This window comes from Neoarthrinium moseri, assembly GCF_022829205.1.
Source record: "Neoarthrinium moseri strain CBS 164.80 chromosome Unknown scaffold20_Wmoseri_CBS_16480, whole genome shotgun sequence".
NCBI classification, from domain to species: Eukaryota; Fungi; Ascomycota; class Sordariomycetes; order Amphisphaeriales; family Apiosporaceae; genus Neoarthrinium; species Neoarthrinium moseri.
In genome coordinates this window covers 462,210-477,392 of record NW_026055134.1, presented here as the reverse complement: position 1 = coordinate 477,392, position 15,183 = coordinate 462,210, and the positions used below count along the sequence as shown (strand labels likewise).

Genomic DNA, 15,183 nt, shown 5'->3' with positions numbered 1-15,183 from the left:
GCCAATCAGGGCTGGCAAAACTAGTGTCTATGTGCAGGAGGGACCCGCAATCACAAGCGTCGATGGGGAACTTACAGCTCAGCCTGTACCATCATCCGCTTAGCGTCGTCATACCTGCCAGCTCTGACGACCTGGAAGAAGTCTATCGGATCCAACTAGGTATTGCTCTCAGACTACTTATGTACCTAGGCAAGGAAGGTCTTACAGCCAAGGGGTTGGTCGTCATACGTGACATATAACAGCCCCAGTGCTGCGAGGTGTCTAATCATTGGCACCTTCACGTCGAAATCTGCAATGAATGACCTATAAGTAGCTATACAACCTCAATACTATCTGTTGCGGTATCTTGCTACATACTGTGTATTTCCCCCCACATGGTTGATGATTTCACTCATAACGCAAATAGTACAGTTACCAAGAAATCACACATCGTCCTGCTCACCATGTCCACCTCAGCTCCCAACGCTCCTGGCCCCCGGACTACTACTCCCAAGCCCACCCCACCACCTATCCTCGGGTCCCTCTCCGAGATCTGCATCGTGACCCCGTCCCTACATAGCACGCTGGACAGCCTGACGCGCCTGGGCCTGGGGCCGTTCCGTACCTTCGTCTTCGACGGCACCACGGTGACGGGCCAGGAGCTGGGCGGCCAGTGCGGCGGCGACCTGTACACGATGCGGGTGGCCTTCGCGCACAACCACGGCGGCGACGCGCGGGAGCCCGTGCTGGAGATCATGGAGCCCGTGTCGGGGGCGACGCCGATGCGGGCGTACCTGGACGCGCACGGGGGGCGGGCCGGGGTGCAGCACGTGGCGTTCGGCATGTTCGGGGAGCCGATGGCGGCGCGGCGGGCGCGCATGGCGGAGCGCGGCTTCGCGCCCGCCATGGCCGGCGTCTGGACCGGCCGCCGCGGCGAGGCCCGCTTCTGCTTCTTCGACACGGCCGAGCAGGGCCTGCCGACGTGCTTCGAGACCATCGAGTTCTCGGGCGACTGGGAGGAGCCCGCCTGCGTCTGGTACCCGCACCCGCCGGCGGACGAGCCAGGGAAGAAGAAAAAGACCGAGATCCCGGGCGTCGACGCGCGGGTGCTTGCTGCTGGTTACGAGGAGCTGCTGCAGTGATGTGACCATCTGGAGCGAAGCCCTGCTTCTCCCTCCCCTCTTGTAACATCCATATCTATGGTGGGCTTGGTCAAGGTAGTAAAGTAGTAGGCCCCTCCGATCTAGATGATCGAGACTAGGTATGAAAGCAAGCGGGTGTTGCATCTTGAAGCGAGGAATCCTCTCGGGTACGTTGTTGCTAAACTTGACTTTAAATATTAAATCTATCGTACGACATCATATACATTAGTCGCGCAAAATGGGTATACTTTGAATCATGCTCCTCCGCTCGACTTTTCCCGCAACCGCCGCGGGCGCATGCAGATCCTCCTCCGCCCCTATGTGTGTATCAATCAAGTCAGATGCTCCTCCTCGGGTCACGTGTACAGTCGTAACATGCAATCGGCCTGAGTCTCAGCTCTTCCCCTTTTCGAAAAGTGATCGCCCCCGATATGCTGGCGCGTGTGCAAAGAAGTTGTAGGGATCGCGGGTTGTTTAGCGAGTGTAAGAACGGGTTGTGGCTTTTCGATGTGGTTTTGAGGTGGCTGGTAGACCCAAAAAAAGGACTAAAAATCCAACGCAAAGATGAGGTGGTATCCCAAAACAGTTAACTCCGACGCCGTTTCCAAATCATGGACACTGGGTCAGCTCTCCGGCCTTATGCGTATCCAGCAGGCGCCGTTGCGATTGGCCAGTCGTCTTCCGTGATGCTCGACCAGAAAATCCAGACCATGACGACAGAGAGCAGGGTGAAGAGGGTCTCGAACAAGGCTCCGTCGATTTTTCCTGCCGTGCCCCTGCAGATGTAGGGGCTGATTGTGTAGTTGAAGATCTGGCCCAACGCGAATAGGACACCAGCAGCGGTAAGGTATGCCATGGGGCGCACCTCACCCAAAATTCTCAAGACAAGGACGGCCTCCAGGACGAAGAAGGCAACGAGGAAGACGAGCGGAGCCAGCTGGTACAGCACGTACAAGGCGATGTTCCGATTGGGCAGGGCGTAGCTGTCGGACCAGTAGCCCGTGAAGCTGAGACCCGTGTCGAGCGCGATGTAGCCGGTGCCGACGAGTAGAATCAGAGACGAGATGACCATCAACCCCACGGACAGCGGTGTTCCATCGTCAATGATCTGGAAGCCGACGATCGCATTGAGAAGGAGGACCCACGTCGTGGCGATGATGAAAGCGATGTGAATGGCCGAAAACGCCTGGTGATCGTTAGCATCGGCATCCCCCAGATGATCATCGCATTTAGTGTGGCCTTACAACTTTGACTGTGGGACCCAGCTGGAACCCCCCGACGGAGAAGATCTCACATATCGAAATGACAATGTATCCCAGGAGGAACAATTGCATTTCCCTACAAGCTTGTCAGCTGCCACGATCTGGATTAGAGCTTGAATGGGTGCCACGAACCGGCGCCCAACGGCTGCCTTCTTCCTCTCCGACTTCAAAAACAGGAATACCGTGGTGACAATGGCAATGCCGCACAGCAAGATGGATCCTATTGTTGCATTAGACGAGCTTGCACAGACGGACGGCGGCCTACAAACCTAAGTTCTCGAGATGCTGCCCGTTGCTTAGAGGAATGCCCGTGAGCTCGCATGTCGCCTCAGCACTCCAATTCCCCGATTGGTTGTGGTTCGATGACAGTAGCTGCACAACGGTTAGCTATCAGAGATGTTCGGACGGTAGACGGAGAAGGGTGTGTGCATACATTGCATACTGGCAAAGTTGAGTCGCGGCAAAACGCCTGTTGATCATTGATGTTAGCGACCGTTGAGATTCCCCCGAGTGTCAGGTGCGGCCTCCGGAATGATCGACGGACCTCAAAATTACCAAACTGTGTGCTCCCCATTGGACTTCTGGCGCGGTAGCGCAATGCGCTTTGGCTTTCTAACTGCTGTGCAAAGGTGGCTGGCACACTACGAGGCTTTCGCGGTTGTGTTCGCGCGATTGAATCGGACTGCTGTCGTCGAAGCGCTGGACTTGAGGCGGCTGTTTGGGATTCGTTGGTTTGCTTGCTTGGTTGCTTGGAGAGGCGCGGATTCGGTAGAAGGTCGAATGATATTGAATTTGAGGGTGTAAGCTGACTCAATTGTCGCAGGCTGTGAGTCGGTCGTGTGATTGCGGCTTGGGGGCTCCGTAAAGCTTAAGTGACAAGTGCAACAAGTTGCTGATGGGAATCGATGAAAGCGGCGACCTTCAGAGGCTCGGTTGCTTGGGGTGGTTGGCCGTGGTGTGGTGCTTGGTCGGCTCCAGTCGCCTCACAAGCTGTGCCGTACCTGGAAAAACCGGGGCCTCGAATGCGAGCGTGCGGGTTTCGACGCCGTGGCTTGTCGGAGCTGCTGCTGCTTTGTACTACGGTACGCTGTTACGACTCGGACGAGGCTCAATATCTCTTCTTCTTCTCTCTCCACAGGCGGCTCGGACGTTCCTCGATCAATGCGATTGCGGTGTCTCCAAAAAAGACGTCGGTGATGACTTCCAGGCCTCACGCGTGGCGGTTTGGGTGGACTGGAGGGAGAGTGGGAGAAAAGCAGGTTTCGAGGCTGGGCGGTTTCTGTGGTGATTTGTTGCTGAGCCTGGCCAATTTCAATTTTAATGCCCGCCAGCCCCTACTTGCCTACGCTGCCGACCCGACCAGGCCTCGAGGCAGGGAGGCCAGTACCAAGCCGACCTGGCTACCTGCTACCCAGGGCACCTTGCCTTCTGACTGGGCGGATATGTCTGGGCGGCCTGCCTGGGACGACGGGGTGGAGGACTGCCCCAACTCTAACCGTCCCTGTCCTCTCTGCAGCGCCTGCGACGGCGCCGGCAGGGGGGCGGCGCTTTTGGTGCGGGTGGAGTCGTATTTAAAATAACGACCGCTGCCAGCCACTCGTCTGCGGTTCCTGAGCTCCAAGCTCGTCTTGATGCGCCCGACGCTTTTCCCAGATCGCAGCGCACACTAACGGGATCGGTCGTGCAATGCGATCCGAGTCTGAAATTACCTTATTGTAGGCAGCTTCCTTGCACGATCCTGGATGGGACGCTGTAATGTTCAATCCTCGCCGTTTGCGGCCCTCTACCCACCCAAGGATCTCCTCCTCTTTTCAGTGTAAATGTCTCTGCTGAAAGCTACCAGTTAGTTAGCTACATACCGTGGCTTCTGGAAACGCGAGGACAAGACAGTCGTAGGACGGACTAGAAGCCTGCCAGCCAACAGGATCGAGGCACCATCGGGACGCGGCTTAGATCCGCCCGGCATACATATGCATGAATTGCTGTATGTCATCCTCCCTCGCTTGGCCCCCGCCATGTCCTTGCTGCTGCAGCGGTTGGACCGCGGTCTGATATTTGAAACTCACTCTCTCTCTCTCCCCTTCCACTTTGTGCTCGCTGCTCTACCTTGGCCACTCCCTGGTCTGCACTTACATGCTATACTGAAGGACGAGTTTAGTTGGATATGTATTTCAATGCAGTAGCCCATTCTATGTAATCACTGTACCTATACCAAGAACGGAAGGCAAAGTTTGGCGTGAATTGTGGTCTGCTAGTTAGCTATGGCCTATCTTACTCTTGCATGACCCTCTGTTCTCGGCGCTCATTTGAGCTCGGCGACGGACGCGAGGCAACCGCTGCAAGGTACACGATACCCTGCCCTGTCTGCATTTGGCCATCTGCGAGCGATCTTAGGTATGATGCCCTGCGGCAGTGGTACGCTTCTTCTTGCCCCCAGATCGAACCCCTCCTCGTGGGCTATGTTCATAGATCATATCCTAGGCGGGATTATATACCACAGTAGAGTCGACGAGCGCCGGGAGCGATTGGCTTAGGCTGTCGAGCTACCAAGAAGTTCCACGTTAGGTAGAGTAAGGACCGCAAGACAGAACGTGGACACTGGGCCTCCTGATAATCGACAGATCTACGTCCAGGATAATACTTTATTAGTCTTTTAGTTGTTGCCAGCGCTATAAAGAAACTAGTATCCTGAGCAGGTGAGCTGCAAGTTACACAACTGCAAGCCTTACGATGCCACGTAAGAAGCTGTTTCACTGCTTGCTTTCCGCAGAGCAGACACCATGGCTGGTGAGTGTTTCAGCCATTTGGGCTTTAGTCTGCCAAGTCGGCGCTATTTCACGGATCGCCTACCTAGCAGCGGCTAGGTTCTAGCATGCTACTGACGTGCGCCCGACATGTCCACGGGTGTCACTAATGCTTCTAGAATTTACCTATGGTAGACGACAAATCCGACTTGCGGAAGATCTTCATCTGGCTAGTTGTCCTTCATCTAGAGAGACATCGCGGCTTCAGAGAGCGGTGGCGCGAAGACACGTGCTACTATTCAGGACTTTGTATGGCTTCTCTCTTCCTGGCAGGCCTGAGTAGGTGTTGATGTTCCCAATTGCCAATTCTCTTTCCCTTTGCAGTGTACAGAGTGTTATAGTAGTCACTTTGGTCAGTTTGGTCAATGGAGGTATTGAATACGCCTGAGTCCGGACCGCGATTTGAGTGTCGAATGCGAATTTAATAATAACCGCCTGGTGATTGGAGCTGCGTCGAAGTTTGGGAAGCCATGCTTCTGCTGGCACAAGAAGAGGGCACCATTTTGGCGGCATCCTAGGATTGGAGGCTCTTAGCCTCAACGCCCGGGCTGGTGAAGCGCTACGTCATCAAAGATAGCAGGGTTCCATTGGTACCTGGGCAATGACGACTTTAATACCTCCTAATTTGTATCTTAGATATTCGATAGACCTTGGTGACTTTAACGGTAGCTAGATAGCAGGCTTATGGCATTTAGTCGTTGTCGATTATGTAAGTGAAGTATTCATTCCGCTCGCCGGTGAGGTGCAAGCGACTTGATACCTGGTGCGTCCATGTGCATGGGTAAGTACGTAATATTCCCGCGTGTAAGCGCAAACCGCAAAGGGCACAAGGCTGAGCTTTGATAGCGTTTGGAATGCTCGGAACAGTTGGCCGTTGTGATAAGTGATGGGTTATTTGAGATAGAAATAGCACGAGTCTCATCAGGTGAACACCCCAATATGCATACATTCGAGCAAAGGCCAAGAGACTACAGTCCGTCTGCTGACCAGCAACAGACCATGTGGGTTCGTGCCCACGCTTTGCAGTTGGACCATCGAAGCAACAGTGGTGCATTATTTGGCCCTGGGAGGATGTCGGATACGCATCCTCGTTGTGGGCGACCGACGGTCAATAGAAGAAGGCTGGTCACTGCTGACCGCCTTCGTCCGAATGGAGACTATGATGCCATCGTGGGTCCCATTGAGTCCTGGGGGGCTGCATAGCTCGGAACCCGTGACCAAGGGGACAGGTGCCTAATAATCGAACCACAGGGTCAGTCAGGCAGACTGGACTCTCACCAGGTGTGCATCGCGTGCTCGTTACGCTTCCACGGGACAGAGTCGGGTCAGAGTATGGGTGAGCTGGGCCGACGTTCCCCAGAAACCCCACGATTCGAGAAGAAATGGAACTTCCAAACCGTCTGGAGTGTGCTAACGAGGCCGTTGTGGGGTAACGCATATGCACATGGTAAGAAGTTGGAGATGCGGAGGTGTCGTAGTCAGCGTATGCCTCGCTAGCAGCGCTTCGCCTGCCTCTCGGCTGTCAGGGTCCAGAAAAAGGATCGCGGACAGCGGCAGACTGGACTGAGATTGACTCGTATCAAATATGGAGGTGAAGGGGGTTATGGGGAGATCGGCATCGTCCTCGAGTCAAAAAGGCGGATTCGGGGAAGCAGGGTACGCATGATAAGCGATGCTTGGTGGAACGTGACTACTCTCGTAGTTGCTTCGTAGTGCTCCGCAACAGCCAGACGAATCTTCACATAGCTGCGGGTGATAAGGGCTATCTGAGGTTCAAATAGGCTGAGAATTCTGTAGGAGTAAGTATGGTGAGGTCAGAAACTGTTGTCGCGGCCGGCTCTGCAAGAGTGCCATTACCACCGTAAGGACATGAGCAGCGCTGCAGAGGTGATCGCCATTGGCAATATGCAAACACGTGATAGCCCCCCACAGACTAGAAACAGCTGTTAGTGAAAGGGGTTGGGATTGGCGGGCGCCAGCTAACAGGCGTGCAGGTCGGTGGATGGAGCCAAGCCCGGCGTCCTGGGAGCTGGCTGCGCTGGAGTCGCTGGAGACCTGCCAGGAAATCTGGCAATCTGGAAGTTTTTGGGGGGGAGAGCATCCATGCTCGGAAAAAGGAGAAGACGCAGGCTGAAGATACGCAACAACTTTCGAACACTGGCTCACTTCGACTTTGCCCAGCAGAACACCTCTCTCTCTCTCTCCATCTCTCCCTCTCCTGTTTCGTAGCCGTAGCAAGAAAAAGAATCCCGCCGCTCATCAATTGCCCTGGAAAGAACCCCGGCCGACGCAAGCACCCGACCAACTCTGTCGTATCTCCCTATCGTTACTCGCTCGCTCATCGCTGGCCCGGTCTCGGTTCAATTGGCGCAGGGTACACCGTAGTGGCAGCTCTGCACTCCATACCCATACCAACCTATCTTGCCGAATCTGGATTGCACGAGGTCTCTGGGTGCCCACCTGCTGCAGCCTCTCGTCACCCAGCTCCTCTCCGTCCAAGGCCCCAAGGCCCCCAAGGCCCCAAGCAGACCAAGGGCATGCAAGTGCGCCGGCCGACCTGACTATCCCTCCCCCCCGACGGTCACTACCGACTGACACCTCTCGGCTTTGGCGAACCACCCAGATTCGCTGGACCGAGTGTTGGTATAAACACCCGCTCCACTTCTCGCCCGTTTCCTGGCCCTACCTCTATCTTCGTCATATCGCGGAAGGGAGCTGCTGCCAAACAGCCCCATATCTTCCAAGATTCCTTCCCCAAACCAATCCCGTCTTCCCTCCAACATCCCCCTCCGAACCCTCACCAGCCGTCCCGAGCATCACGGAGACGGAGCCCAATCGACGTCATTGCTCGCCGGCCACCGGGACCACCACGCATCCCACGACCGTGCCTCGTCCGACTCTGGCGACTCCGAGTTCGACTCGTGGACCGACACCGGGGACATCGCCGAGCAGCTCGCCGATGAGGAGGATCCCCTGAGGCTTCGACTCGCCGACACCTCGCTGAACGACGAGCTCCTCGCCGGCGTCGTCGACAAGAAGCGTTCCAAGCACAAGCGCGTCCAGTTCCGGAGATCGGTCTCCGAGCACAGCCAGCGACTCTCGTCGAGTCACAGTGGCGTCGTTAATAAGGAGGCAATCGAGATTCCAGACGTAGCTCCTCGCCGTCCCTCGAGAGGTACACGTTTGCTGTCCGCCATCATGCCGGGCACGGGGGTCCACGGCCTCACAGGCAAGGGCCTGATGTAAGTCCCGCCAAACTGCCGCTTGGCCCCCCCATGCCACCGCGTACTGACCGTCACCAGTTATTTCACCAGCATCTTCGTATCGTTGGGCGTGTTCCTCTTCGGATATGATCAGGGTGTCATGTCCGGTATCATTACGTAGGTGCTCCTTGCTATAGTGGCTGCCTCCGGCGCGCGCCGGGCTCTCTCGAACATAGCAGATTGCTAACCTCAAAGCTCAGCGGCCCCTACTTCCGGGCGTATTTCCACAACCCGTCCCATGCCGAGATAGGCACCATGGTCGCGATTCTTGAGATCGGTGCCCTCATTTCCTCACTAGCTGTAGGGAAAATTGGTGACATGATTGGCCGCAGGAAAACAATCCTCTACGGCTCAATGATTTTCTTCGTTGGCGGTGCCCTGCAGACATGTGCGACCAACATGCCAATGATGATGTTGGGAAGAATTATCGCCGGTCTGGGTGTAGGTTCGCTCTCGACCATTGTGCCTGTCTATCAATCCGAGATCTCACCACCGCACAACCGTGGTAAGCTTGCGTGTATCGAGTTCAGTGGCAATATCATTGGATATACCACGTCCGTGTGGGTTGACTACTTCTGCGGGTACATAGAGAGCAACTACTCGTGGCGTCTGCCCCTGTTCATGCAATGTGTGATGGGTGCTCTGCTGGGTTTTGGTAGTTTGGTGATCGTTGAGTCCCCACGGTACGCACCCTACCTCCTTCTAACTCTGCTAAATGGACCAAACTGATCCGGGGCGTTTTCTCAGGTGGCTTCTCGATAACGACCACGACGAAGAGGGTATCGTCGTGATTGCCAATCTCTATGGCGCCGGTGACATTCACAACCCCAAGGCTCGGGACGAGTACCGCGAAATCAAGATGAACGTCCTCCTCCAACGCATGGAGGGAGAGAGAACATACTCGGAGATGTTCCGCAAGTACAAGACGCGTGTCTTCATTGCCATGTCTGCGCAGGCCTTGGCGCAATTGAACGGCATCAACGTCATCTCATACTACGCGCCCTACGTCTTTGAGTCGGCGGGATGGTATGGTCACGACGCTATCAAGATGACCGGTATCAATGGTATTACATACCTGCTCTCCACCATCCCGCCGTGGTATGTGGTTGACCGTTGGGGCCGACGTGTTATTCTGCTTAGTGGAGCCGTGGCCATGGCCATCTCGCTCTCCCTCGTGAGCTACTTCCTATACCTCAACATCGATAGCACGCCACAGTTCGTCGTCGCCTTTGTCATGATTTACAATGCCGCATTTGGGTACTCGTGGGGTCCGGTAAGTTGCACCAATATCTATGCATTCATCGAGGCGATATAGCTAACTTGAATAGATCCCCTGGCTGTACCCTCCCGAGATTCTGCCTCTCAGCATCAGATCCAAGGGCGCAAGTCTGTCCACGGCTTCCAACTGGACTTTCAACTTTATCGTGGGTGAGATGACACCCATCCTCCAGGACTGGATCGGATGGCGCCTCTATTTGCTGCACGCCTTCTTCTGTGTAGTCAGTTTCATTACGGGTAAGTTGCTTGTTGCCCACCCTCAGCCCGATTCATACGCAGGTGAAACTAACGACAGGTAGTGTACTTCATCTATCCCGAAACCTGCGGTGTACGCTTGGAGGAGATGGATTCGCTCTTTGGCGACGCCACTACGGCCATGGGTACTCCCAGCTTGAGGTCTGAGACAGGCTCCATCCACAGAGCCTCGTCCCCAGTGCCCTCTCTAGACCTCCGTGGTCGACCGGGTCCGGACTCTAACATCCCGCCGTTGGATATCGACCCGCCCCACGTCAACATGGTAGACGGGAAGCCACACCTGCGGTCCGAGAGCGGGTCGAGAGGACGCGTTGGCGAATGGCTCAACCGGATGGTCGGACGAGACCGGGGCGCCAGCGGTAGCCGGGGCCCGGCCTACGAGCGTTTAGATCAGCGAGATGATTAAGGCATGGCAGCGCAGCGGGCATCCCCGCGGTGGTCAAAGCCATGGGTGAGATTAGACGTGGATTGAATTCATATAGACGGTGGGGGAGCTGCAGGGCCGGGAAGCCGGCTCATCTCATTATTTGTCCTTGGTTAGTTTGTTTCTTGCATGTTCGCGGTCAACGGCGCAATAAAGACCAGAGGCATCCCTCGGCGGACGGGAGGCAGGTCTAGAGACTGGAGATATTACACTTGTCATGTTGCATCTTAATGAGCCGGGTCGATACCGAGGTGTATAGTCGGGCTGTGGAGCACCAGCGACCAGCAGCCGCTAGTTTGGGGCAGCAGGGGAGTGGATGCTGTGTCTGGTGGAAACAGCAATGAGAGTACAATTTTAAAAGGTTGCATGGAACGGGTGCGCCATGTCTTGTTTGCTTCGTGAGTAACAATGTCTCGGTCGAGCTGTCAAGATTGCTGCAGGACACATGTCGCGAAAAGCCAGATAGGGGCGGGCTGGTATCAGACTTTTGACTAGAGCTCCCGAGCGCCAGAAGGTGGGATATAACTACAGTAGTATCAAAGTCACTTGTTGAAGATCCGCGATGAGGGGGGTGAGAAGGCTTTGATAGTCGTTTGAGGGTCTCGTTTGAGGGTCTCTGCCAAGTGAAATGTTGACTGTCGACAGTCGACATCCTCTTCAAGTGATTACTACGAAGATATATACGATGACAGAAAAAGAAGGGAAAAAAACAATCTCACGGTTGCATCACAAGCTGAACGTAGGCGAGAGTGCTGCTGGGCTAGTGTTCTTTTTTTCCCGAACGTGGGGTCCCAGGGGTGCAGCTCGTAGCGGAACCTAAGGCGCGGCCCAGCCAGAAGAGCTCCAGGGACCAGTCAGGAGCCACAGGAGGCCCTGTGTGTGCCCATAGGGCCGCCCGTATTCCATTGGACTGGACTGAACTGACCACCTGTCCTGTCCATCGGGGTGGTGCGCTAGCTCAACTCTCGCAGCGCCGCAAATAGCACGACGACGCGGACAGGGGGTCGAGGGGGTCGAGAGGGTCGAAGGGGGGGCCGGTCTAAGCGGGAAGGGAACGAAAAGTCGATAATCGTATCCCATGCTCTCGGGTTGGGGGCCCAGCTTCGCCCTTTGCCCTCTACTGACCGCGCCAGAGTCCAGACCTTGGCCAGTCGTATTGCTTGCTCTGCTTCTCGTCCTGCTTCTCCTTCTCCCCATCGTCACCACCTCCTGACTTTTCTTTTGGGAAGGGGAGATATGACCTGAGGTTTCGTTGGCCTTTCGCAGGATTGACCAGCTAACTGTTTCTCTTTCTCACATTCACTTTAGACCCTCTTTTTTTTCTTACGGGACCCTTTCCCCTTTCTATTGCTCCCGTCCACCCATTCCCCCCCAGTCCAGCCTGTCACTCAAGCTCGACATCTCCTTTCTTGCGTGGGCTTGCCTTCTGTCGTCTTAACATTGGCAACGCAAGAAAACCACTTGGTCTAGGAACTGACGACAGCTACCTGCAACCATGGCCGATAACAGGGCCACGGTTGCCTCTGGCGCCGACGCGAATGGCCAGGCCCTGCGCCAGCGTAATGTGCCCACCTCGGCCACACAGGGAGCTGTAGTGCAGCCCGAGCTCGACGAGAAGAAGATCCACGGCAAGAAGAAGGTATACACAACGTCCCCCTGATCCCGCTGCTACCGCCTTAAGAGTCTCTGGCTAACTCATTACTTCCGCGCCCTAGGAGCCGTCCTTCCTCGAGATCCTTGACGAATGGGAGTTCATCATTGCCCCCGTCATCTTTACTGCCCTCGCCTTCTTCACTCGCCTGTGGAAGATCGGCCTCAGCAACATCGTGACCTGGGACGAGGCTCACTTTGGCAAGTTCGGTTCGCACTACATCAAGCGGGAGCTCTTCTTCGACGTGCACCCTCCCCTCGGCAAGATCCTGGTCGGCGTCTCTGGCGTCCTGGCCGGCTACAATGGTTCCTTCGAGTTCAAGTCGGGCGAGACCTACCCCGAGGAGCTCAACTACACCTTCATGCGCGCCTTCAACGCCTTCTGGGGCATCCTCTGCATTCCCCTGGCCTACTACACGGCTCGCGAACTGAACCTCAAGCGTCCCGCCGTCTGGCTGGTTACCCTGATGGTCCTGTGTGAGAACTCGTACACCACCATCAGCCGTTTCATCCTGCTCGACTCCATGCTTCTGTTTGGTACCGTTGCCACCGTCTTCTGCTGGTCCAAGTTCCATGGGCTACAGAAGTGGAGCTTCGATCCCGAGTGGTTCTTCTGGCTGTTCATGACCGGCCTCAGCTTGGGTTTTGTCTGCAGCATTAAGCTTGTCGGCCTGTTTGTCACCGCGCTGGTTGGAATCTACACCATTGAGGATCTGTGGCACAAGTTTGGCGACACCAAGATGCCCATTCCTGAGCTTGCTGCCCACGTTGCTGCTCGAGTGACTGGGCTGATTGTCATTCCCTTCCTTGTCTACCTGCTGTCCTTTGCTCTCCACTTCGCCATTCTTACTCGAAGTGGCCCTGGTGATGCCCAGATGAGCTCGCTCTTCCAAGCCAACCTGGAGGGCAGCGAGATCGGCCGCAACTCTCCGCTCGAGCTCGCCATCGGATCCAAGGTGACCCTCAAGAACATGGGATACGGTGGTGGTCTTCTGCACAGTCACGTTCAGACCTACCCTGACGGCTCAAACCAGCAACAGGTGACTTGCTACCACCACAAGGATGCCAACAACGAATGGTGGTTCTACCCTAACCGCGCAGAGCCCGATTACAACCCTGAGGCTGAGCCCAGAATGCTTGGCAACGGCGACACTATCCGCCTGATCCACACTCAGACCGGCCGTAACCTGCACTCCCACGATATCCCTGCCCCTGTCACCAAGAGCCAGAAGGAAGTCTCGTGCTACGGCAACTTGACCGTGGGCGACGACAAGGACCACTGGCAGATTGAGGTAGTCAAGGATGTTTCCTCTCGCGACAAGTCCCGAATCCGAACTTTGACTACTGCTTTCCGCCTGAAGCACCCCTCGATGGGCTGCTATCTGCGTGCCGGCAACGTGAACCTGCCTCAGTGGGGTTTCAAGCAGATCGAAGTTACTTGTGACAAGAGCAACAACCCCAAGGACGCCTACACGCACTGGAACATCGAGGCGCACACCAACGAGAAGTGTAAGTTACTCCTGGCTGTCGCAATTTCGCGGTCCTGACTGACCTTTGCCTAGTGCCCCCTGGTGACCCTGGCAAGTATAAGTCGCCTTTCTTCCACGACTTCATCCACCTGAACGTTGCCATGATGACATCCAACAACGCGCTTGTTCCGGATCCCGACAAACAGGATGATCTTGCTTCTCAATGGTGGCAGTGGCCCATTCTCAACGTCGGTCTGCGTATGTGTGGTTGGGATGACAAGATCGTCAAGTACTTCCTCCTGGGCAACCCTTTCGTCTACTGGGCATCGACTGCCTCCCTCGGTGTCATTGGGTTGATCACCGTGTGGTACATTCTTCGATGGCAGCGAGGCTTCAGGGACTTGTCTCAAGCCGAGATTGACCAGATTCATTACGCTGGTCTGTACCCGATCCTTGGGTGGTTCCTCCACTACCTGCCCTTTGTCGTCATGGCGCGTGTCACCTACGTGCACCACTACTACCCTGCGCTCTACTTTGCCATCCTCAGTCTCGGATTCCTCGTCGACTTCACGCTTCGCAACCAGAAGCAGCTCGTCCAAAGCGTGGTATACGGTACCCTGTACACGGTCATCATCGGCCTGTACGTCTACTTTATGCCGATCTGCTGGGGCATGACCGGCTCCAACAAGGACTACAGCTACATGAAGTGGTTCGACACGTGGCGTATGTCTGACTAAATGTCAAAGGGGCCGAAGACTGGAAGGAAATAGGACTGAGCGGTCCTCATTACCCAGCATCGACCATGTTTTGTCCAGTCCTGCTACGGCTACGAATGATAGCTGATAGGTTAGGCATGTCCAGCGCAATCAGGGAAGATTCGCGCAACACAATCACATGACGCAAAGTCACTTCTCCATCTCCTCTGTGATGTAACGATACAACGGGGCCAGCACTTGCATTGACGAAGGGGACAAGCACAGGGAGCCAGGTGGAGTTCTACGGTCGTGGGGTCCCTTCTTATCTTGTTCCATGTATTTTGGGGCATGCTGGCAAAAACTCGGAAAGATAAACTACTGCTATCTAATAAAAAGTCTTCTCCTTTCTCGTTGAAATGATACCTCGACTGCATATACGTGACATGGAATATTGATTGTTGGCCTTGGGAGATGCGTCCAGCGATTTGGACATGTTGGACGTATCCCAAGGGTCTACAGCAGTGTAAGCCAGCGGAACGCACGTAACAACAGACAATTTGATTGTTTCGATTCTGCTAGGTTGTAGACATTACGTAGGGTATCATCAAAAATGCGTGTATCTAGTTATTTACACAAGCTGCAACGTTGTCGGCAAGGCATATTTCGCCTTGCTGTTGCCGTCTTCTCCCCTCGGGCCTCCTGCCCGTCTCCCGGACTACTCTGTTCGCCAACATTCATTCTACCCTGTTCATACAAGCCGGGAAAGCTGACCGGAACGTGTAGCCCATCGCGTGGGCATCTATCCAGTACGCGTGCGACACAAGCACAGCGCTCAACCCAAGTGTTCCTTTCGCTTGCTCAGTTACTCGAACGAGCAACGAATTTCGCCACGCCTCGTGGGATGGGGCCCCATGGGCCCAATGCCTCCCCCTGTGGGGTCTTCCTGCACCCTCCCTGGAGGC

The 15,183-nt window shown here is 55.4% G+C and overlaps 4 protein-coding genes across 4 annotated transcripts; 3 read left to right on the top strand and 1 right to left on the bottom strand.

Annotated features, from left to right (window-relative positions):
- Positions 1-443: 443 nt before the first annotated feature.
- Positions 444-1,121, top strand: JN550_006134 (uncharacterized protein; the record flags this gene model as incomplete). Its single annotated transcript, XM_049317839.1, has 1 exon — positions 444-1,121. One exon carries the CDS (start codon positions 444-446, stop codon positions 1,119-1,121), a length of 678 nt encoding a protein of 225 aa, XP_049172020.1.
- A 637-nt stretch (positions 1,122-1,758) lies between these two features.
- On the bottom strand, positions 1,759-2,957 carry JN550_006133 (uncharacterized protein; the record flags this gene model as incomplete). The annotated part of the gene is made up of 6 exons (XM_049317838.1): positions 1,759-2,307; positions 2,366-2,459; positions 2,516-2,603; positions 2,653-2,755; positions 2,817-2,852; positions 2,928-2,957. 6 exons carry the CDS (start codon positions 2,955-2,957, stop codon positions 1,759-1,761), a joined length of 900 nt encoding a protein of 299 aa, XP_049172019.1.
- Positions 2,958-7,056: 4,099 nt separating this feature from the next.
- Positions 7,057-10,389, top strand: JN550_006132 (uncharacterized protein; the record flags this gene model as incomplete). The annotated part of the gene is made up of 9 exons (XM_049317837.1): positions 7,057-7,132; positions 7,182-7,268; positions 7,417-7,730; positions 7,933-8,429; positions 8,490-8,567; positions 8,651-9,133; positions 9,198-9,723; positions 9,779-9,965; positions 10,028-10,389. 9 exons carry the CDS (start codon positions 7,057-7,059, stop codon positions 10,387-10,389), a joined length of 2,610 nt encoding a protein of 869 aa, XP_049172018.1.
- Positions 10,390-11,902: 1,513 nt separating this feature from the next.
- JN550_006131 (uncharacterized protein) lies at positions 11,903-14,263 on the top strand (the record flags this gene model as incomplete). The annotated part of the gene is made up of 3 exons (XM_049317836.1): positions 11,903-12,046; positions 12,123-13,566; positions 13,620-14,263. The coding sequence occupies 3 exons, from the start codon at positions 11,903-11,905 to the stop codon at positions 14,261-14,263; spliced, it is 2,232 nt and encodes a 743-aa protein (XP_049172017.1).
- Between the last annotated feature and the right edge of the window lie 920 nt (positions 14,264-15,183).